The sequence below is a fragment of the Chrysemys picta genome, chromosome 2 (genome assembly GCF_011386835.1).
Source record: "Chrysemys picta bellii isolate R12L10 chromosome 2, ASM1138683v2, whole genome shotgun sequence".
NCBI classification, from domain to species: Eukaryota; Metazoa; Chordata; order Testudines; family Emydidae; genus Chrysemys; species Chrysemys picta.
The window spans coordinates 192,593,950-192,617,397 of NC_088792.1; the positions used below are offsets into that span (position 1 = coordinate 192,593,950).

Consider the following 23,448-nt stretch of genomic DNA (forward strand, 5'->3'; position numbering starts at 1 on the left):
GCGTTAATGCCCCAAGCTGCAGATAAGATTTAATCCTTCATTTCACTCTTGGATGGTTTAGAACAGTGGTTCCCAAACTTGTTCTGCTGCTTGTGCAGGGAAAGCCCCTAGTGGGCTGGGCCAGTTGGTTTATCTGCCGCGTCCGCAGGTTCGGCCGATCGCGGCTCCCAGTGGCTGCGGCACACTGCTCCAGGCCAATGGGAGCTGCTGGAAGCGTCTGCCAGCACGTCCCTTGGCCCGCGCCACTTCCAGCAGCTCCCATTGGCCTGGAGCAGTGTGCCGCGGCCACTGGGAGCCGCGATCGGCTGAACCTGTGGACGCGGCAGATAAACCAACTGGCCCGGCCCGCCAGGGGCTTTCCCTGCACAAGCAGCAGAACAAGTTTGGGAGCCACTGGTTTAGAATCATGCTCACATCCACAGGAGCTTCCCCAGGTCTTCCAAGGCATTGTGCAACAGATACAGTTGCCCACTCAGTGCTGCACTCCACTCCCTCCTCCCTGTTTCTCTCCTAGCCATGATATTCTTGCATCAAAAAGCACTTAGTTCTTTTATGGCCATTATGGTGGTGGGCTGGTGTCCATGAGCCAGAATTGACCTTTACAGTCTCAGATAAGGTATTTGAAAGAATGCCCAATAGCCAAGTGATAGAGCCTTTTTTTTTTTTAATTTAGCAGAATTTACATAAGTACAAAGCCAGCTTTAGAAAAATGCAAGTTTCATTGCATGCTTTATAACCAAATTTGTCTGCAGACCTTGATACCACAAGCATGAACAGCAAGAGCTATAGACAACAAGTTAACAATTCCACCCCTAGCCTCATCAGCGAGGCAGCAGAGATGGCCCCATTACAGCCTGCAGGAATTCCAGTATACCCTTTGTAGTCTGTCACTTTGAGTGCTTCCAGGACTTAACATGGACTCTAGGTTAATCTTCTTCAGCTACTGCAGATGGTCAAGATGTAGAGTTCTTTAGCTGATTAGCTAGTTTAATGAAGTTGGAAGAGAGAGTTGTTTGTTCTCACTTTGGTCTTAAACAAGCCAGGGGAAGAGTGCCTATGGCAAGCTCTAGGCTGGATTCAAAGCAGCAGAAAGGGCAGGTGTGAAGGGATTCAGAACCCCGGTCAGATTTTGGAGAGTCCTTAGAAAGGATCTCTTCTCTCCTTCTGTAGCTGGAGAGATGGAATGGAGTGTGCACTGGAAGCAGTATTTGGTACTGGGTGTTGCAGGATTTCTAGAGTGGGGGGCCTGTTGCTTTTCCTCTGCAGGAGTTTGAGTGTTGGTGGGTGAAAAATGGGAGGGGTGAGGGAGAAGTAAAGCTGTAGGTATTTGGTAGTCTGAGCTTGCTTGTCAGCAGGATTTCCAGAACTCTGGACCACAAAATGATTTCATGTTTGGGATTTTCACCTCCTTAGTTCAGTCCCTTAGTTGAGATACCTCATATAGGTATGCGCCAAGCAGCTTCACTCCTTGGATGTAGTTATACCTGGGGAGAAGAGTTTTGTGCATTAGTCTGATCTGGTCTCTGTTCTTGTGAGCACTCACCGCCATCAGTATCTGCAACACAAGTGCATTCTGCCTGCATCAAGAGCTGCCAGACCAACAATATGAGAGAAGTTAAGCAAAGAGGAAGCTAGCAAGACTGTAGAATTGCAAGCAACTGTATGCAGTGAGCATTTAGTACACAGAGGTACAGAACCAGTCATAGCTCCTCTACAGAAGGAACAAGATAAATCCTTTGAGAGAAAGGAGAAATAGCAACCAGCACCACAGGTGGGTATTGGTGCATTTCAAGGCTTGTACTATGGCCCCCAGCTGGTACAGTAACAAGTAGAGCTGTGCAAATAGCTGCTTTTTTTTGGTATGGTTGCAATTCCAAAACTACCCTTGATCAAACCAATGAAGTGTTTTGTTCAACCTGAAACATTTTGATTTGGGGGCATTTAAGGTTTGCGTTTTCCTTCAATTTTATTAGAATACAAAGTGAAAAATTGAAGTGCTTTGGCTGTTGCTAAATCTACATTTTTTTTAAAATCCAAAAATTTCACCCAGTTCATCAAGACATCACGGTGTCTCTTACCTGTTCAGTTTCTCATTTTGAGAATGGGCACCATCATCTGCAGCTCCAACAGGAAGCAGCATTACATTTTTGCCTGTTGCCTCTTGGAAGGTCAGAGTGACAGGAATGCTTCCTCCCTCTCTTGTCAAGTCTGGCTCAACTTTAAAGACTAAAATACAAATAGTTTGTGTCAGTTTTCCTGAGTTATTGCATCTTCCCCAGCATGTTTCCTTACTAGATCACCTGCCATCTTTGGGGATCCCAAAGAACTCTGAAGGGCAGATTTGACCCACTGGTGGCCAATGTTTGCTGCTACGAGGAGGGTGCAACCAAAAAGTAGAACTGGCTTCCTGATCCCCACTTCTAGAGTTTAATGCACAAAAACATAAAGCCAGAGTCAATGGACTGGTTCTAGTATGATGCTAAGGGAAAACACTTCCTATTGAACCACTACTTGCTGCAGCACCTTGAGTTTTCATCCTAGTATTGACCAAGTAGGACTGTGTACATCGTGGTATTACACCTGCATAGCTCCTTGCTTACCAACCATACTGTACAATCCTGACATCTTGCTGCTACATTGATATTACCATTTAATGCTGGCACTAGTGAGATCAACATTTGATGTGTCAGAACAGGCTAGACTTAAATTCCCAAATCTTAAGTCCACTGACCTGTCCTCATTGCTCTTCTGCCAGCCATGTAGTGGGGATGATTGAAGTCTGACACCCAAGGTTTTCCACCATGGCCCATGTATACTCTGAACTTATTGGGACTTTGCAGCTCAGCAAACTTCTTGGTGAGGTAATCCTGAACCTTTTGTACCAAAGGATTGAACAATTAGAAGTCTAGGATTCAGAAGTGTTATACAAGTTCCTGTTGGGTCATCTTACTAGATAGACAGATTGTAAGTGAAGCTAATGTAGCAAGAAATGTCTGCCTGAAGGCTATTATTGTAACACAAACTCAGAGCAGGGACAGTGTCTTCCTGTATACTGAAAGCACCTTGTGGGCAGTGTTAGAATTATAAGAAGTCAGTTAACATGTCACAAATCTAGATTAGCAAGAGGCCAACTGCCAAACTAGTTAAGACTTCTTCCGTTCTAAGAGTTGGCTAGATTGCCGTTACTAGAATTCTAACACGCAGAAGCCCCATCAGCTTGGAACCCTACACGGTGCTAGGTACTGCACAGAGACAACCCCTGCCTCAAGTAGCTCCTCGTACAATGGCCAGATTGTCAGAATAAACTCAACAGCCACCTGCTTGGTGGTTCTCAGTGGGTGTTTTTCAAATGCTCAGCACCCAGAGTCTGAAAGTTGCCACACCCTGTAAGATCCAGCCTATCAGCCTTAAGGCGGAAGCTCACTAAGTCAGAAGTTATTCACCTTCAGTGGATGTCAACCCACTAGGTATCAGACTTATGCAAGTGAGGCTTTCCAAGTGTGTTATTGGAGCAGTTTATAATGCACCCTGGAGTTAAGTATTTATTGTTAGTTATAAACTATTTATCACAGCTGGATTAAGACACCAACACCATATCAAAACCTTCAGTTTATGGTCATGTCAGAACTAAGATGCATCCTACATCTGCTGGATCCAAATAAACGTCTTAGAGGTAAAGGACAGCACAGAAGATAAAACCCTGCAACTACAGCAGCAGTTCTAACACCGTTCAGGCTTGTACAAGGGTGGAAGTGGGAATTTTTTTAAAAAGCAAAAAGATTCAGCCATTCCCAACTTATACCTACCTGATTGGCGACATCTTCTGGAGTCATGTCTGGCACTAGCCGGATTGAGAATTTCCCAGTTACTTTCCGTGGAATCACAGTCTTGGCTCCTGAGGCAGAGAAGGCTCCTTCAATTCCGTGGAGAGATAAGGATGGGTATCGCCACCTGTGCATTAGGATATCTTTCTGCAGAAAGATGGAAAAATTATTAAGAGTTAAGATTACAGGGGTACTGCCAAGAGTTCTTTAGCCATCTAGAAGTTACTTAGCCATAATTTCAAGATAAAAAGTAGTTTTCGAAGGCAGGCAAGACAACCTGCATTAAACCATGTCTGGTTCAAGCATAGATAGCAACTGAAGCAGCAATTTGAACAAGGTGTTCAGATACAGTATCTGAATTAGTCCTCTCCGAAAGAGACAGTCAATTAATTCCTACCCTGAAAATTCAGTTTAGGCCTCATAAAAGCAGTCTTGAAAGGAAGCTTTTGCCCAGTGGTGGGGTAACAACTCTTCTTAATATGTTCTATCTCATGCGCAATATTGGGACTGCCACTTAATCAAGAGTTCATCTTCAATCTCATTTCCCTAGGATTTCTGACTGGCTAAGGTGCTCAGATAGTAGGAAAAGCTTTGCCAACCATTTGATTCTTCCTTCATATCTAATCTGGAAGCAGTTGGTAGAGTAATATTTATATGGTGTTCCATTTTAGTTCTGGTAGCCAAAATTACAAGACAACTGGTTCTATCTGTGCCCACCATTTACCCTTTGTTATAGCCAGTAAGGGCTGTCATTTGAGATAGTCTCTGGGTGTGTAGAACTGCCAGTGAAGCATGAAGCATAGGGTCAGCTTGGGAAGTCAGTTTTGTTATCCATATTTGACGGACCAGCATTTTTTTTTTGGGGGGGGGGGGGGGGGGGGGGGGGGGGAGGAGGAGAAGAAGAAGAGAAAGGGAGAGTGCAAAATTTGTGGGAAAGGATTATACAAGGCTGAGAAAGCAATGTTCTGCCTTTTAGGATCAGAGATAAATAAGCATAGGAAAACTTGAAGACCTGTAATATGCTTGCACCTTACTACACATGAACAGCATGTATAGGAATTCCATGTTGTTTTGGAATGGGCACGCCATTCCTGTTAAGATGTTATGTATGAGAAGTTCAGACTTAGCAATCTTGTGTCTAAAGTTTAAGAGTCTGGTGACATGTTAATAACTAGTTAAGGGACTTTACTGTTAGCACGGCTGCATAATCTGACAACCACCATTAGAAGAGCACCAACATTTGTCAGTTGCATCTGAGCGATAGTGTTTCTTCTACATTTAATATGTAGAGAAATGATAGCTATTGGCCTTTTAAGAGTAATTATTGCATCTACAATACCCTTCCATCTCTATCCAGGCTCAATGGAGTAAGGATGCAGATTGCCTTCTCAAATATAGGACATTGGGGAAGTGAAACTGCTGCTATGAGAAGTTAGATCTAAGAATGTGTAAAGGAAAGGCACTTAGGACTCTAGGCTAACTGAGTTAGCCAAGATCAGTTCTCTTCCTAGAGACTTTGAATATTACCTTACCATAAGGTACATTGAGATTGAGGTGTATCATGTCATCTTTAAAACTAGTGTAAGCCACACACTTAAAAAAAGTCTGATAATGTGTTTGTACTATGGTGACAGTGTCAGTTACTGTAGGTAACAATCCTGCAGTGGGATGAGCTATTTTAAACAGGAAGAGACACTTTTGTGGGAGATATAAAACCTATCCCAAAGGGTAGGTAGCATGTAGCAAAACTAGAAGCCAGTTTTTCCCAGTTCACTACAAATGCAGTGCACACCAGCACAAAAAAAGCTCCTGCTGCTATATGCTAAAGTATAGATATTCTGCCTATGGAAAAACTAGTTACAGCTGCATCCATAGATGAATTTGGCACTGAAGTGTCCCTCTCAGATGCAGTGAAGGCTTCAGCCTAGAATACCTTGAATTTGTACAGCAGAAAGAGGACTTTTTGAGGCGGGGACAGAAAAGGAAAGAAAGCACTGCACCTTTGTGTCATGTAGTAGTTTTGTTGCTCCCACATCTTTTGCATATTCCTTCAGGTCAAAGTCAATCTTCTCATACAACTCCAGCTCCTCATCAGTAAGTGGTGCCACTGCTTCATTAATGCCAGGGATGAGGATTTTCCCTCTCTTATCCAGAAGGGAGCCTACAAAAGAAAAGCCTGCAAGATCAGTGTCTGAGACCAGACTTAAAGTACCACTCTTTAGAGTGTTGCTTCCCTGTTACTGTTAAAAATAAAAACCCATGTCATTTGAAACCTTGGTTTCTTCAAACACTTCCTTGGTCAGGAGACAGAAAGGAAGTAGAGACACAGATTAGAGGCTACTCTTGAAGACTAGTTAACCCACTGAAAGCCTTCTCTATATACCATAAATAGGGTGGCTACAACTGTGTACATCCCAATTAAGAGACACTTGGCAATTCTTCGGGTCAACTCTAGTTGTGAAGTGACTCATGCAATGGGTATATTCAAGACCTGCATTTCCTTGAACTCTAAGCCAGAGGTCTAATTATAAACCTCTCTTTGTCAGACTAGGTTTGAAATCAGGTTCTTCTATGGAGAGTTCTGCATTATGTTTGATAAGATGGCTGTCAGGGAAGCAGCCATTTACTGACAAGTCTGAGCTCCAGGACCATAAGTCAAGGTCTTCCTCAGCTTTCCCTAAAACCTTGATGAAAAACCATCAAAACAACTCTTCCTTCCTCAGGTGGGTATTTCAGTGTCTAGGGCATTTTGCCTGCAGTTTCTCCTGCTGGTCTCTCCTGGAACATCACCATTTCAGTGGGGCTGGCTAATTTTAAAGTCAGTCAAATAGTGCCCAGTAAATTTCACATTGGAGCCCTTTACAGCGTAAATTAATAGTTTTAACTTGAACTGAAGTGCTTTGTTACTATGCATTATATATAGGACAGTTAGTCAAGCATGGATTGGGCAACGTTGATGCTGTAGTATAGAAGGCAAATATGTTTCTCTTACCCATCAGAGCAATGAGATCTGTCATGGCCTCATGTACTGAGCCACCATAAACTCCAGAGTGAAGGTCTTTGTCACTGCATTCCACCTGGTTTGAAGCAAACAAGCTTGTAATCAGACAGACATTAGTTTCGTCAGTGTTTTAAATAACCCTTCAATGGCCTATACCCCTAGTAAAGATCAGCAAACACTCTGCATGCTATACTGCAAGCATCTGGAGCAGACAGTTGATTATTTGAGTGCGATAGCAGCAAGACACCTCCACCAGGATTGGGGTCCTGTTGTGCTAGAAATTGTACAAATGTACCATGAGACATTTCCTACTCCAAAGGCCTTACAATCGGATTCAATGCCATAAGTCGACAGTACTTACAAAAACATCTGCCATGTTGTTCAACCTATGGGTTTCTTACCTCACATAGGGTAAGTCTTCACTACCTGCCGAATTAGCGGGTAGCAATTGATTTATCCGGGATAGATATATTGCGTCTCATTAAGACGCGACATATCGATCCCCAAACACGCTCACTGACTCTGGAACTTCACCAGAGCGAGCGGCTGTAGCGCAGTCGATGGGGGAGCCGCGGCCGTCGATCCCGTGCCTTGTGGACCCCAAGTAATTTGATCCAAGATACGCAACTTCAGCTATGGGAATAGCGTAGCTGAAGTCGAAGTATCTTGGATCGATTTCCCCCCCTCCCCAGTGTAGACCAGCCCTCACAAGATCCGTGCTACAACTTGGCACCAGGGATGTTTGAATCATTGCTAATCAGCAAAATCTCTTGTACAACAGTTTTAGAGGTACACCCTCCTCCCAAAGCATGATAGCATTGCTCATGGGGTGTTGGGGGGAGGGGTGAAGGGTGCTATGCACGGGGCATACAGGAATAGAGCTAGTTATATCAGACTGAAAGATATAATTGCTCATCTTTAAAAAAGAAAAGCCACCACATGTAGATCAGCAATGGATGTACCAGTCTATTAATACCAAGAATTAAAACGATAGTTCTTTAAACAAAGAGATTCAGTTTGTGAGCAACATGACTTTAAAATACAGTAATGAATGGTTTACTCTTCAGGACTTTACCTCTATGAAAAAATAGCAGATTCCCCGGAGGCCATATGTAATACACGGCTTCTTCTTGCCTAGCCAGTAGTTGTCAGAGATGCAAACATAGTCCACATCTTTGAAGAAAGTGTCTTTTTGAGCAAAAATCAGTTCATCTAGGCCTTCAGAACCAGACTCCTCCATGCCTTCCAGACAGAACTTGATGTTCACTGGGATTTCCTTTGGAGTGAAACAAGCATGGAAAACATTCAACATTGCTCAGATACTAGTTCATGCAGATTTGTTGTGTGTTCTTGCAATTAAAGTAAGTGTAGAATACAGGCATTCTAGTTCCAGGACAGAAACACTAGTGTAACTTTATGAAGTGGGGGATGGATAGCTCAGTGGTTTGAGCATTGGCCTGCTAAACCCAGGGTTGTGAGTTCAGTCCTTGAGGGGGGCCATTTAGGGATGGGGGAAAAAGCTGTCAGGGACAGTACTTGGACCTGCTAGTGAGGGCAGGGGACTGGACTCGACTCAGTGACCTTTCAAGGTCCCTTCCAGTTCCATGAGAAATATCTCCATATATTATTTAAGTGCTTGCAGTTCTACTGATGCAAAGTCCTTATTATCAGCAAAAGCTCAGAGCACACAGTTCCCAAGACAGCAAGTCTGGCCTGTTATGTTCTATCTGAAGAATAACTGCACTGTGAGGCTGAGATTCACAAGAGGAATCTAAGCATTGCAGCACCTAACTTTTAGGTACCCTCCTGCTTAGTGGAATTCACAAACCTGAAATAGAAACCCAGGCTGCCCATACAATGCATAGGGCGAGTTGTGCGCCAAAGGGGATTCATGAATGTTGCGCAGAAAGCCAACTGAGCTAGCCAGTAGGAACTGCTGAGGAGAGGTGTGGCCTAATCCCAGCTCCTCAAAGGGAGTTAGGCCCATGGCACTAGGTCAGAGGGAATGTGCTTCCCTCTCCCTCCAGGAGTGAATCCTGGAGGGAGATACCTAAAACAGGTCAGTCCTTTTTCAAAGGGATAGTGGTGGGGATGCCAGCAGCCCCTATCAGAACCTTTAGCCCAGTGGTTGAGTACTCATCCAGGATGTGGGAGACCTGGGTTTAAAGCCTCACTTTGCCGGATGTGGAGCAGGGATTTGAACTCAGGTCTCCCACCTCCCAGGTGAGTGTCCTGACCATTACAGTCACTTACTCTCTGGCCCAATTCATGTTTATTTTACACGAAGTGGAACAAACGCCAACAAGAGAGAATGAGATGCCTGCTCCACAATTCCCCCATAGTGAATAGCACATCTTCTGGGATGTGGGGGATTCAACTCCCTGCTCTACCTCAGGGAGAATCTCAGCCCTGGGTCTCACACAGCCCAGAGGAATGCTCTGAACACTGGGCTGAGGGGTATAAGGGCACCCCCTGCTCCTTTTGTCTGGGTGGTGTGCTCAGAGTCCAAAAGGCAAGGTAGACAGCCTAATCTGTGAATCCTTTCAGAGCTTGGGTATCAGATAGATGAGCTGCTGGGCAGTGTCAGGTCTTGGGCAGCACTGGGCCAGCCCAGCTGCTGAAATGTAGGTGCCTTCAGGAATTTGTTGGTGGAAACTTATGTGCCTGGGGACTTTAGCTGCTGCTTGATTCTCAGGTAACTAAGCAGGGGGTTGGGAATGCCAGTGGTGCCTAACTGTTGCATGCAGGCACCTCAGTCCCCCTTGTGAATTCTGTGGTCCCTTTAGTGCTTGTTCCAAGAGCTAGTTGCTTTTTCAGCAGTTAGGCTCACCATTCTTTTCCACAGAAACAAATCCCATCTTGGCAGTACTTGGAGACATCTTCCCCATCCATGATCTTAGTTACATTTTGTAAAACTCGTTGTGTTAGAACTATTAAGAGGATTTCAGCATTAAATTACCTTTCAACAAGAGTAGTTGTACATACACCTCTAACTGTATGTACCATCAGAGGCAGCCCTTAAGACATTTAAAAAAAAAAAATATTTAGCCCGAGACAGTCATCCACATTGCTACAGGTGGAGAAATGGAGGCAGAAGGATATAGTCTGCCAGAGACAATAGAACCCAGATCTCCCAGACAGATGCTATTATCATAAGAGAAGCCCATAGAGACTGCTTACTACAAAGAGGAAGACAGTTCTATCTATTCATATTCCTTTGGAATCCTAGGCAGCTGGTACCAATTTTTTTTTATTAATTATTATTATTATTAAAAAGGAACATGCAGTGAACTTTACTAAAAAGAAAAGACAGACATGCCACAGGCATAGTAGTGATTTTCCAACTGGTAACTTGAACTGTATTTCGGAACATATTCCTATGTCAAGTTAGATTATCTTCCTAAACTTGGCAGAGTTGCAAATTCAGTGGCAGTCTCGACTTATCTGCCTCTCCCAGCCTCAAACTGCATGGCAGTTTTACTCCTCAGAGTCAAACTGTTAAAAATCAGAGCAGAGAGGCTTTTGACAAAAAGCTTTTAGTGGACCTGGCTAGGCTTGACTGATTCTCCTGCAAGAGGTTTCAGCATTTTTTACAGTGGTCTCATTCCATGTTTGGCTAATAAGAAACACTGAGGGAGTAAGACTGTAACAAGTGTCCTAATTGCTGCTCAGAAAGACACAAAGCTGACCAGTCAAACTAGTTATGCTATAACCAAATTGAGCAATTAGAATAGTGTCCAACTGCACAAAATGACAGTACTGATTTTATCTCAGACTGATACCGCACCATTACTATATCCTTCACTAGACTTGACTAACTTGTGGCTAGGACAACCTTTGTACTGCCTTAAACAAACTGAGTTTAGTACAGTGTATTCTAGGTACAATACCTGTTTAGTTTGTTGATAAGCTTCTAGGGCATTCAGCCAGGCAAGCACTGGACCTTTGTCATCTGTTGACCCTCGCCCGTACAGTTTTCCTACAGCAGCCAGATACAGGGAGAAGAATTAGATATGGCGGAGGAGAAAGTCTGTATGAAATCTTGTGCATACAGCTTGTCCCACCACTACCTCGATATAACGCAACCCGACATATATCTGAATTCGGATATAACGCGGTAAAGCAGTGCTCCGGGTGGGTGGGGCTGCGCACTCTGGTGGATCAAAGCAAGTTCAATATAATGTGGTTTCACCTATAACACAGTAAGATATTTTGGCTCCCGAGGACAGTGTTATATCGAGGTAGCGGTGTACTTTAACCCACACAGGCAAGCCTTAATATGCTAGCAATATGCTGCTCACATCAGATATTCTTAGCACTAGTGTGTCTTTAGCTTTGCCTCAGATTCTTCCAAGCTGGCATTGTCAGCGTCACTTGACACTTTAGGCTCAGAGTTGTGGCCTAGCATCAGGTTTGACAGAAATTGAAGTTTTCACTTGAAAAATCTTTACAAAATTGAAAACTCATTTTCATAAAGATTCAGCAGAAAAAAAGACACGGTTGGAGAACATGTAAGTGATCAAGTCAGAAGAGCTCTAAATTGACTTTAGGCAGTGATGAGCTACTAAAATCTTAACTGGTTCCCTATAAAAAGTTCTGATTTAAGGGATGTGCCACAGTATTTTTTTTTGGTACCAATAGGGTTACCATACGTCTGTATTTTCCCGGACGGTGATTTAAGAACCAAAAAGCCTGACATCTCCAGGAAAATATGGATGTATGTTAACCCTACCTAAAGGGTTTTTAAAAAAAATAGGCCTGAACTAGAAATGAGCTCTGTTTCACATGTGTGGGTCCCGGTCACTCCCTGGGGGTGTGCTAGGGTGACCAGATGTCCCGATTTTATAATGACAGTCTCGATTTTTGGGTCTTTTTCTTACATAGGCTCCTATTACCCCCCCACCCCCATCCCAATTTTTCACACTTGCCATCTGGTCACCCTAGGGTGTGCACATGTGGGTCCCAGCTGCTCCCTGCCCCCCTCATTAAAGCAGGTGTGCAGGGTTACTGACCGGGGAACTGCAGGGCACCAGTGGACATGGGGCTGGCTGCAGACAGGGACATGGGGCAGCGCTAGCTGGAGGCAGGGGGCGTGACATGGACTGGCTGCGGGAAGGGGCTGGCTACAGGCAGGGTGGTGGGTACTCACACGAGGACAGCAGCTTGGAGCAGCAGGACATAGGCCAAGCCCAGCAGAGCAGCCAGGGACCCACCAGCCAGCAGCAAGAGCCCCAGGGCCAGAGGTCCCAGGAGGAGGAGCAGCAGTAACAACATGGCCAGGAGGCAGCCCACATGGCTCCCTCAGCACAGCGCCCCCTGGCAGCCAGGAAGAGGAATTACATGCTTCCCCACCAGAGCCCATCAAAGCTTCCCTTGCAGGGAAGCCAGTTAACAAGTGGTTCTAAAACTGCTTCAAAATTTAACAACTGGTTCGTGTGAACTGGTGTGAACTGGCTTCACCTCACCACTGACTTTAGGGCCAAGTCCCTGCTATTTCCTCCACAGCCAAGTACAGACTGTCAGACAGTGAAACTAGTACTATCAAGAAAGTATTCTAAATCCCAGGTACTAAAGGACTCTGATCTAGTAGAGAAAGATAAAACTGGTGGCTGGAAGCGGATGCCAGACAAATTCAAATGAGAATTAAGGCATGTTTTTAATGAGTGAGGGTAATTAACACCTGGAACAAGCTACCAAGAGAAGGGGTGGATTCTCTGTCCCTTGAAGTCATTAAATCAAGACTGGATGCCTTTCTGGAAGATATGCTTTAGTCTAACAAGTTATGAGTTCAACACGGGGCCCAGTAACTGGGAGAGAAATCCTATGGCCTGTGATATACAGGAGGTCAAAATAGATAATCTAATGATCGCTTCTGGCCTTAAAAATCTGTAAATTGGCATAGAATTCCTTTCCCTTCCCTCCCCCAGTCAAAATATGGTATTCTGCAGGGTACTGCTTTTTAAAGTCATTTAGTGTTTGAAGAGGTATTTTGTAGATCAGGTTCACCTTCATACCAAGAAACATAATATACTAGGTGTATACATTTATTTTGCTAGCAAAAGTTTAGTGGTATAGTCCAGAAATACATTTCCTTTTTATAATTAGCGCTTTCCCACATAGTTCAACTTCTAATCTCTGATATGACTGTATAAATTGCTATCAGTCTCAGTGTTCAAGAGCAACTACAGCTAGACTGATTGTCATGCGAAGTCTCAGACCTGTGCATTTAGAAGTCTAATCAAGCACTTGGTGCTACTTTATTAAAATGATCCTTTAGCCCAACACATTTCTGAAGAGACAACACACATACTTTCTCTCACTAAATGTAGGGAATAGTAGAAAGGACAAGGTTTTAGCTACATTGAAATATTTAGATGACTTGAAGGTTGTTAATACAGTTCATGCAAGCCAAGAAGTGTTAATGAATAGGCACCTCTTTAAGTACTATGAGCTCAGTCTTGGGGTCTAACCAAGTTGTGCTCAGCAGGAGACCCAAGAAAAAGAGTAAAGGTGTCTATATGTATCTTCCATCCCTACAAACCTAAGGCCAGCCTGGGCTGGTTTAGGAACCAGAACAGAGCAGTCTCAAGAGTCCTAGACACGTTACATAGCGATCCCTAAGGGAACACTTACACCGTGGGAGTATAGCCCAATTGCAGCAGAGCTCTGGCTATGCCCACTATGGACCAGCACTAGCAAGGCAGGACAAGGCAGAACCAGTTTCATCAAGCCTCAGGTTTCGTTACACTAGAGGAACCATCAGCCCTTATTATGCAGCTTTATTACCCCTTTGTGCTGCTCCAGTGGCACAGTGGGGCCAAACCCAAGGACACGGTACAGCCCTTTGCTCTAACTACCAGCAATGATCAAGTCCAAGTTAGCCAACTTCATGTGTTGGAGTAACACCAAATGATTATCAAAAAGTGATAAGGCTTAAGTAGCCTGTATGTGAGGCACTGATAGATGCATATGCATCAAAGCTAACAAGATCAATTTAAGCTAGCGTGGCCTATCTTGCCAATAGATTTTTAGTCATACAACCTTTGAATCTCAAGGCCATAAAAATAACTTGTGATCTGCTGAAACATGGAGAGGGACCATCATAGCAGGGCAGGTGTTAGAGGATCAGGGGGGAAGAAGAAAGTATTTTCAGCACAATTTACTATTGGTGGCTGTGTGTGAGCAGGAATAGTTGTTACATCTCACCAAAAGAGGTGTGTGGCCCCCACCCCATAGCCCTTTGATGCCAGTCTGTCCAGGGGGGAAAATTCCCCCAGGCACAAGTTTCGTACAGCTTGCACTGTTCTATGATGCCCCCTAGTGCAGACTTGGCCAAACCCCACCTAGCTAAGCCAAAAGAGACACCATAATGGCCATTCTGGCTTGCGCTGCAAGGCAAGGCACGGCACAGGCAGCCCAGGGAAGGTGCAGTAACCTTGGCCCAGCGGACTGTTTAAATTATGCCAGGAGTGGTTTTGGTGCCTGCTGCAACCAAGAATCCCAGGGTCAAAAGGTGATACAGAGCTACTTCCCTTGCTCTGGCCTGCTAGTTTTGACAGCACAAGAATTCAGCCCTAGTGAACAACTGCTTATGACCAGTGAGTTACCATGGAAACCAATAGCAAATTCAACACTGCCATTTCACTGTGGGTATGAGGGAAAAATGTGCAAGCACTGCTTAGACTTTCCGAGCGGGAAGGAAACACCTCTAACTTTAAGTAAGGAAAAAATGTGAACACTCAAACCTCCTTGTTTACCATTTTGTTCTTAACACACTTAGAGGAAGGTTTGAAAGTTAGTGCTGCAAGCTCTTCCATTCTCCACCCTCCCCACAGGAGAGATTGTCCCAGTTAGGAGTTTAAGAGAACACTTGCTCAGATTCTTCCCAGAAAGTCTATAGTCCTTACCATCTCTTTCTACCAAGGTGAAGGGTTCACTGTCCCAGCCATCGTCCAGGGCTGCAGGTTGGACATCCAGATGCCCATAAACACACACTGTTTTCTTTTGTGGATCTGAGCCAAGTTTGCCAAGAATAATTGGAGGTAGTGGAATCTTTGACCCATCAGGGAGCTGGAAATAAGAGGAATTTTAGCATAGGATGCATTTTAATATAGGAGAGGGTAAAGTACTTAGAAGCACAGTTTTTAGATCCATAATTTGGCTTTGTAGAGTAATTAAATATCAAAGCATGCACACTTTGTTTTGTTAAAAATAATGTATGTTTTGATTCTCTCTCTCCCCCTGCAAGTTTTTGACAAACTAAGCACTGCAGCACTGTGCAGGTGAGAGAATCAGTGATTTTACAAGCCATGTGCAAGTAGCAAAACATTGAGGTGTTCTAAGCTACTTTGGATGGTGAAGTTAATACTTAATATTAACATTCTTGCTTATGATTTTAAGAGGAAAGCCTTAGCCACACACACACGGTAAGTTGTTTAAACAAGATGTGCAGAGTTTGACACTTAACATTTAACTCAGCAGATGAAGAGTCGAGCTCAAGTTTAATACTAGATTCTAAAAACTCTTAAGTTGTACTATGGCCCTCTCTACATGAGAGCTTTTTACACCAAGTTTATTACCAGTTAGTGGCATCCTTGGCTCTAAATCTGGAGTGTATCCATACATGCGGTTTACACTTATAAAGTATGTTTATTAGCCATGCTTCTCCCATGCCAAAGGCCTGAGCAGACTAATCTTGTCTAGTGTGCAAGAGAACCATAAAGATAAGAACAACCCCCCCACCCCCAAAAAAAGCCACCCCTCCCCACATGCAGAATGAATTTTGTTATGTGCACCAAAACTATCATGTGGCTACAACTCAAAATAGGACCAGTGTAGCCAGGGCCGGCTCCAGGCACCAGCTTCTCAAGCAGGTGCTTGGGGCGGCCGGTCGGGAGAGGGGCGGCAGGTCCAGGTATTCGGCGGCAATTCGGCAGACGGTCCCTCACTCTGGCTCGGAGTGAAGGACCTCCCGCCGAATTGTCGCCGCAGATCGCGATCGCGGCTTTTTTTTTTTTTGGTTTTGGCTGCTTGGGGCGGCCAAAACCCTGGAGCCGGCCCTGAGTGTAGCTAAGTAAACTGCATCACAAACCAGTTACAAAACCATGGCTGTACACGTAGCAGAGGCGGAGCTAAAACACTAAGTTATTTGTTGAAGAGTTAGGCAACATGCCATGTGTTTACTGTACCACACCAAATAAGGAGGAGATTTAATATTTATATGAAACCAACACTTTTGAGGCAGTCTTAAAATACAGGTATGTGTTTAAGTGCACTTCAGTAGAGAACTGAATATAGCAGCCTGAAGTTTTAAATTCACTGGATGAAATTACAACAGTCAAATTAACACTCAGTAAACTCCTCAGGTGAGCAGGTTTTTGGGGGCAAGAAGTTTAAAATAAATTGCTTTACATCACATCAAGAAATTCATGACAGATGCTTCACTTTCAGTACACAGTCACCATGTCCTTCATTTGGCTGGAATTAGCCAACAGTAGACCTCTGAAGCCAAATCCTATTCCTTCAGTTGTTTTTGGTACTGCTTATATGTAATAAGCATAATGAGGCTAGGGCTGGTGTTATTTAGAGAAACAAATTTATAGCATCATGTTCTTTCAGGGATCTTTATGTTTGGAAAGCCTCCGTTAACAAGTACGTAACTTTTGATTAGTCACCTCACTACCTGGAACAAGCTTTAAATTCCCTTCAAGATTAAAGAACTAGATTTTAGTCTAGACAAAAAAAAAAAAAAAAAATAGGGCAAGGATCATTCTTTACACTATGTATGAGGAAGAGAAATTTATAAGGGACTATGTATGACCAAAGCAGCCACTGTTCTGTTGGAATGGTCTGTGCAGTTCCAAAAACCTAGACATAATTTAGTTACAGGACAAAGTACTTTTAACTTTTACCAAGGAAGTCACATGCATTGTAGGTATAAGGGAAAATATGCACACACTCGGCTGTGCTGTTTTCCTGGTAACTGCAGTTTACCAGTTTAATATGAGAAATATGGTCAGTGTTGCTTTCGCAACATTCAGCCCTGCCTGGAATAGGTGTGGCATATTATAAATTACAGGTTCTGAGGGAAGAGGAACAAGATTTTAAACCCAGAAGATCCAGTTAGTGAGAGAACCTGTCAGAATAGCATCTTCTAGTCACCTATGGGAGCAGCAGTGTGTGTAACAGCCCACATTTATGATCTGCTGGCCTGACTGAAGTTGTGTGGTCACACATGTTGTAACATACTGCTTGTACTGTGACTCTTCACATTCAGTTGTTTCTTCAGTACATCCCAAACTTGTTACTACAATGCTTCAGAGAAAATCCCAGCTCCCAGAACATTTAAAGTTGTAGCACAGATTCCTGCCATATCTAATTCAGGGATCAGGTCTGGAATCTGAAGTGGACTGGTTCTCAGCAGCTGAGCAAGTTAGTGTCAACAAGAGGCTTCAGACTGGGGAGTAGGAGAAATAGGAGCCTGCTCCCATTTGGGCAACTGCTGGTCACCCACATATAGGTTGTGGCCTATAGCTAGTTGCTTTGTCAGGGATTTAACTGGCATGCAGGATGTAAGTATTCTGCTTGAGGATTATTTTCTAGTAATGTGGTAGCAACTAGGTGAGCATCTCTTCATACCTTTTGGGTTCCAATATTCATAAGTTGAGTAGTGCCACCCAGCCGCTCGATGTCCTTGGCAGCAACTTCCATCATTCGTTTGATATCATCCCTCTTCTCCGGCCATGCCGACACACTCTGGATTTCCACCCATTGGGCCAGCCGCTATTTATATGGGGGGAGAGAAGGGAGGGTTTGAGTGGTTTTTACAGCATTCGTGTGCAATCCAGATTGTTCCGAGTAGCTGATGAAAGACTTTAGAAATGCATTAATGTGCAAAACTGCCCCCCCTCCCATATTAACCCTTTGTTGTACAATTTCATGTTTTACCAGGTTTGAACTGATTGACTCTGGCCTTCTCTGTTTTAAGAGAGGGTCAGTAATATACTATGGCTGCTACAATTGGAAAAGCTTCCCGTAGAGCTGGCTTTTGAAGGACACGCCCCCCCAATCACATACAATAGCAAGAGGAGGAAAATGTTCACTCTTTCCTGACTTAGTACTAGGGTGTAAATGCCCTACAGCAAGAACATGCTGTATAGACTTGAGGTACAAGGTCTTTCTACCAGTGGTGCTTTGTTTCACCATCTAATACCAGCTAGAGTTTTCTGAAAGATATTAGTCCTTCGCCTTACCACCAGAGGGCTCAGGAATACAATCTTGGACACCTGTGCGGATTACTCCTACATGCTTATGGACACAAGAGCTCTACAAAGTTTAAGCACTATATTGCAGTTAAGTCCCTCCAGAGTTTTTGATAAGAGAATTGCAATACGATCCTCATTTAGTAATGTGTGAAGATCTAGCATACAGCAGCCTATTTTCTACTGTTCAGATATTCCCAGAGTGATCAGACACATGTTGAAGGCATTAGCCAATGGAACGTTTGGTAATGCAGCGATATTTCCATTTTCTCCACATTTACTGAAGTAAGAGAAAGGTGTCATCAGCACAGGACTGGAATCTAGGACCTACCAAATCCTAATCCTGGCTCTGACACCAACTCCCTCTAGGTCTTGTTCACAGTTAGCTGTCCATTTTCTCCACTGGGAGAGCATTTACCTTGTAGGTCTGTTGTGAAATTCAGTCGTAATGTATGACGCACTTTGAAAATTATTTTTTTTTTGTATAAAATTCTCCTACTTGTTCACCAGAAGTTTAGACATTTTACTATAAAAGGGTGGTATCCAATTATATTTAAAATTATGCTGTTTACAGTCTCCCCAACCACAAGTTACATGCCACTTAAAATCACTGGGAAACCCGTAGAACCAAAGGATACAAGTCACAAAGCTGACCTTTGAAAAGCATGTCAACAGATGAGATGGATTAATTTCATACAAATCTATTTGTCCTGTATTACAGTAGAACTAAGTCATTTAATAGCTGTGTGCAAGAATTCTTACCTGAACATAGAGATCCTGGTGTTCATCAATGTACTGAAAAAGCCTTTCAAGGACAGACATTTTCTGATCAGAATGAAGTTGTTGAAAACTCTAAGAGGAAAGAGAAGTAGTTCAGTGTCTAGAGCCTTAAGTGTGATACAGCCAAGCTGGTAAAGCAGTTCAGAGAAACCAACTTCCTCTTTAAAGTTTAACACTAGAGCTCCACCCTCCTTTGAAACTGCAACACTGCAAATCTAGTCAAGTCATGGGAGTCTGAGAATGTATGAGGCAACTTGCTGTGTCAGTCCAGAGATCACATGACAGCAGAGTGCAGCTGAATGGAAGCAGCGTTAACACAATTCTTAACATACAATAAAGCAGTGACAAAGTTGGAGACCAATACTATGAACGTGTAATTGAAATTATTTTGACAGAATGAATTTATGCAATTGAATTTGAGCAGTTATCAATTTAAAGCCAACTTATTCTACCAAGATCATGCATCTTGGTTGTTTTTTTAAAAACTTTAACTATATATCTTTTGGTAAAGAGAGACAGCAATTCCATTACAATATGTAAATATACTGTACTTTAAGTATAGCTTGAATTGTAATTTTATTCTGTATTGGGTACTCTTTCCAAAGTTGTATTTTAGAGAATTAGGCAAGCTATGAAATGGAAGGAATTTAACATATTGCAAGTTTAAATGCAAAACAGCACTTAGATAGCAAGTGCTAGTATTTCTAAATACGGTGTTACCATTTACACTACACCAACTCTTGCCCCTTCTTGTACTCCTGCAAACTACTAGGACACCTGTAAGTAGGAGCGGATAATTCTCTTACAAGCGGTGGAAAGGCTAAGAGACAAGAAACTTTCAGGGACAGTTAGTTTTATTATGTTTTGAAATTCTAGAGTGCCACTCAGCCTTCCAGGTAGGCCAAGAATGACTAAGAAATAGTTATTTGCTACAATTTATGGAGTCATTCAAAAGCAAACTGATTGATCTCATCATGCTACTTAGCAAGAAATCAGTGCATAGCCAGATGATGCCATGTGACACAAGTCTTGAGTTTTATGCTTGACCAAGTTTTGTGGTGTTGGGAGGGGGTGGGGGTGGAAAATGAATCTTTAGTCTTCTAAAGGAATTTTATTCACCTCTGCCCTACCATGGCAATCAGCACTTTCTCTGTAGTTAGATTTCAAAACATTATATTCAAAATGATCTCATTCAACCCACCCAATAAATACCTCTTCTGTACAATGAGTAAAGTCTAGTGCAATATTAAGAGGTTCTGACCTAAAAATGAAAAGCATTTCAGATAAGAGACTTAGCCAGGGATTTCTAGCTTCCCCCTGCAATAAAAATAAGTTTTACAAATACTTCATGGGATTGCATTTATTTCCAAATATTTAGATGCCAAAGTGTGCCAGCAGCGGATGCAGTCTCTAGGATAAAAAAAACTGAGTACACTGTGAGCATCTACATGGTAGAAATTGGCATTTTCTGCTTGTGCAAAAAAGTAGCCAGCCTATTCAACAAGAAAAAAATTGTACTGGAGTGTCATGGTCACTATGCTAGTTACCCCTCAAAAAACTCTATGACAGGCCCCCTTCAACAGAAGTTTTGTGGGGTCTCTTCAGCCTTTTCTCTCTCCACAGACAAAGCTGAATGTTTATGGAAATGCTGATAGCATTCTGTTCAGCAATGAGAGAGGGTGACAGCACTACACTTTAGTAAAGAGGTGTATGCCAGTAAATCGGATAACTTCAGTTTAAGGGTGCCAGTGCTTTCAACCTCAAGGAGGATAAGTCAGTTAAGAAAAGATCTGCAAGTCTGCAGATATCTGCTTTATATCCATGGACCATGTTTGTGGGTCAGACGTGGAAACAAATTTCATAATCTGCACATCGCTCTACAGTTAAGCAATTTAAATTTGGGGGGAGGGGGAGTCGCGGGGAAATGCTTCCTAACTTCATATTGTGGAACATTCTTTCCCCACTAGAATGGGAACACACTGAGGCATGAACTGCAGAATGATATTTACATATTCAAATCCTAATGCCTTTCATCTGAGCACTCAATATAGTTAAACTGTTAACACTTAGACACTGTGACAAGATGTGAAACTTAAAGTCACTGAGTATTGAGGGAAATCTAGGATTTTGAGTACCTATGATTGAATTTGGTCAGAGCCCTGACTCTTCCAAAAAAATGCCACAAGTTCTCTAGTGACCACATATTTTCCATCTCATTCAGCAATCTAGCCCAAATAGCCAGTGATTCAGCCTGGACCCAGAGGAAGGACTGCCATCTACACATATACCTCTTGTTCAAATCAGGATCAAATCAACTTAGCCTATCAGATATCCCAGAGAAGCCAACAAGCCAAGGCTGTGATAGCTACAGCCATCATCTTCAGGTGTAGTCCGTGAACCTACTATGTGTAATCCACTATTATAATCCAGGGAGGTTGTGGAATCTCCATCATTGTCCAACCTGATCTTAAAAAAAAAATTTCCAAACACCTGTCAGGAACGGTCTGGATAATACTTAATCCTACCATGAGTGCAGGGGACTGGACTAGATGACACCTGAAGGTCCTAGGATTATTCGCTTGTGATTTTTCCCTGTTAAAAGGGAATTAAATGTAGAAAGTGATGTCAGTGCTTCATGGTTGAACTTTAAAAATTCTAAAAGACCAAACAATAAAAAACCCTGAGCTGTGGTTCCTATAGCAACACCGAGGGGTAAATGGTAATGTCTAGGATGTAAAGATACTAGGTGTTCAGTTAGGCAGAATTATGGTCTACATGGGAACCATGTTTGAGTCAGCTGGTAAAAATGTAGATCTCTACCCCGTACCTCAGAATTGGTTTTAAAATCACACTTAAAAGTAATACTAGATCATGCTAGCCTTGTGGATCAGTACTGAAAGATCCAGATCTATATTCTGGAAGAATATATCTTAAGATTCCTGCCCCCCAGACTTCCAAAGGTATAGGCATACCAAAGAAGACATGGCTAAAATATTAGAGAGTTACTGATAAGTGTTACAAAGGAATCAGCTAAATACTATGAAGTACTGTCACTAGTTTCTCAGATTTCTTTTTGCATGACCACTGAGATTACACCATTGCATAAATTACGCTTTTCATAAGAGGAAGTGTGGCTTGACTGGAAAGTAGGAAAATGTGTTCTTCTCAGTCCACAAAATGGAGCCCCAGATGACAGCACTGTTTGTGGGGGTCTATTTAATAGCACCTGCTCTAGGCTAGCTGGAAGCATTAGACCTATTCACAGCCAAAGTCGTTAGATATTCTGCTATTTTATGCCACCATCTCTTTTGGTTTCAATGGGGGAACTGCCCTTTGATCCAAAAATAACGCATTGCAGAGATGACACCCATTAACCAGTTTCCTGAAATGAAAAGCAGGAAAGCCTGAGTTTCTGGAAGCTACAGACCCAGACATGGTGCATCACATGGTTACCAGTTTCCACGGTCAGTCAGTACCAGCCGCAGGCTAGAGAACTAGGCATGAGGGCCAAGGCTAGATAGTGGGTCAGGACATTGAGTTCCCCAGGTTTCTTTCACCAGACCGTTTAACCATTGGCAGGTCTGGGTATTTAAGACCAAGAGGTCGGAGGAGACAGCACACCCCCTATTGCGAAGTGGCAGGCACGTCATATCCCAGTGTGGCCAGCAATATCCCCATCCACAGCAAGAGCCCCCGGCCGCGGACGCGGAGAGGGCGGGTTAAGCGATCCGGGTCCTGCTCTCAGAACAAGGGACGCTGAATTGGGGGAAGGGCAAGGCACCTGCTTGCGGCCCATGCATCTCAGAGAGGAATGCCACCACAGAGTCACGCGCAGCCTGGTAGGGGGAATCCCCACCAAACACACACATCCCCACCGTACTCACCACCAAGCGTAGCGGGGCAGGTCTCCATCTGCGAGGCCGCAGGCCGCCACGCAGCAGCGACCTGCAGCCGCGGGACAGAATCAGCGCCGCGGCCATGAGTGACACCGCTTCCCTGTCAGCTGCTGCAGCTTACTCCCAGCAGCACCAGGGGGGGATTTGAATGCCCCCTCCCCGCCATCTGGCCGCCCGGAGAATCATGGGGAGACGGGGGGGAAAGCAGACAGAGCCTGAGCAAACTTTGCCAGGCCGGGTGCAAAGTGACCACCAAAGCCCCGAGCTAGGGTGGCCCCCATAGCTAACAGGCAGAGATAGGGAGCCCCACTCCGCCCCGGCGGGGGGGCTGCCACTTACCCGGAGCGGCCTCACCACGTGGCACCGGACTATGTCAGCGGAAGAGCAGCCTTTCAGAACCTTATGGCCAGCTGGAGTTTAAATCCCCCGTGAGCCCGCCCCTTTGGAACGCCGCGAGTCCCAAACAGCGTCTCGCTTTGCAGCGCAAGGCAGAAGCAAGAAGGACGAGGAACGCGTCAGAAAGGAAGGAGGCGTGGTTATCTCCGGGGTGGGGCGAGACAACAGGATTCACAGGGAACGCCAAAAACAACAAGGAGTCTGGTGGCACCTTAAAGACTAACAGATTTATTTGGGCATAAGCTTTCGTGGGTAAAAACCTCACTTCTTCAGATGCATAGAGTGAAAGT

General features: G+C 43.8%; 1 protein-coding gene across 2 annotated transcripts; it reads right to left on the bottom strand.

Moving 5' to 3' along the window:
- Nucleotides 1-647: 647 nt before the first annotated feature.
- LOC101937378 (carnosine dipeptidase 2) lies at nucleotides 648-23,274 on the bottom strand. Of its 2 annotated transcripts, none has more exons than XM_008164420.4 (12): nucleotides 23,102-23,274; nucleotides 18,849-18,938; nucleotides 17,464-17,607; nucleotides 14,733-14,895; nucleotides 10,716-10,804; nucleotides 7,901-8,101; nucleotides 6,817-6,901; nucleotides 5,825-5,985; nucleotides 3,807-3,971; nucleotides 2,732-2,873; nucleotides 2,079-2,226; nucleotides 648-1,484 (listed from the first exon to the last, which is right to left on the bottom strand). In XM_008164420.4, exons 2-12 carry the CDS (start codon nucleotides 18,906-18,908, stop codon nucleotides 1,415-1,417), a joined length of 1,428 nt encoding a protein of 475 aa, XP_008162642.1. In that variant the 5' UTR covers nucleotides 18,909-18,938; nucleotides 23,102-23,274; the 3' UTR covers nucleotides 648-1,414. The 2 variants fall into 2 exon arrangements, with proteins under 2 accessions (XP_008162642.1, XP_008162641.2); XM_008164419.4 differs by having other exon boundaries at nucleotides 22,751-23,274.
- Nucleotides 23,275-23,448: the final 174 nt, after the last annotated feature.

Coding starts and splice junctions, on each gene's coding strand:
- LOC101937378 (XM_008164419.4), bottom strand. CDS start 22,846: ATGGCCGCGGCGCTGATTCTGTCCCGCGGCTGCAGGTCGCTGCTGCGT. Junction 6,902..7,900: donor TCTGCTATTTTTTCATAGAG/GTAAAGTCCTGA, acceptor GCTTCAAACCAG/GTGGAATGCAGTGACAAAGA. Junction 1,485..2,078: donor CAAAATGAGAAACTGAACAG/GTAAGAGACACC, acceptor TCTTCTCCCCAG/GTATAACTACATCCAAGGAG.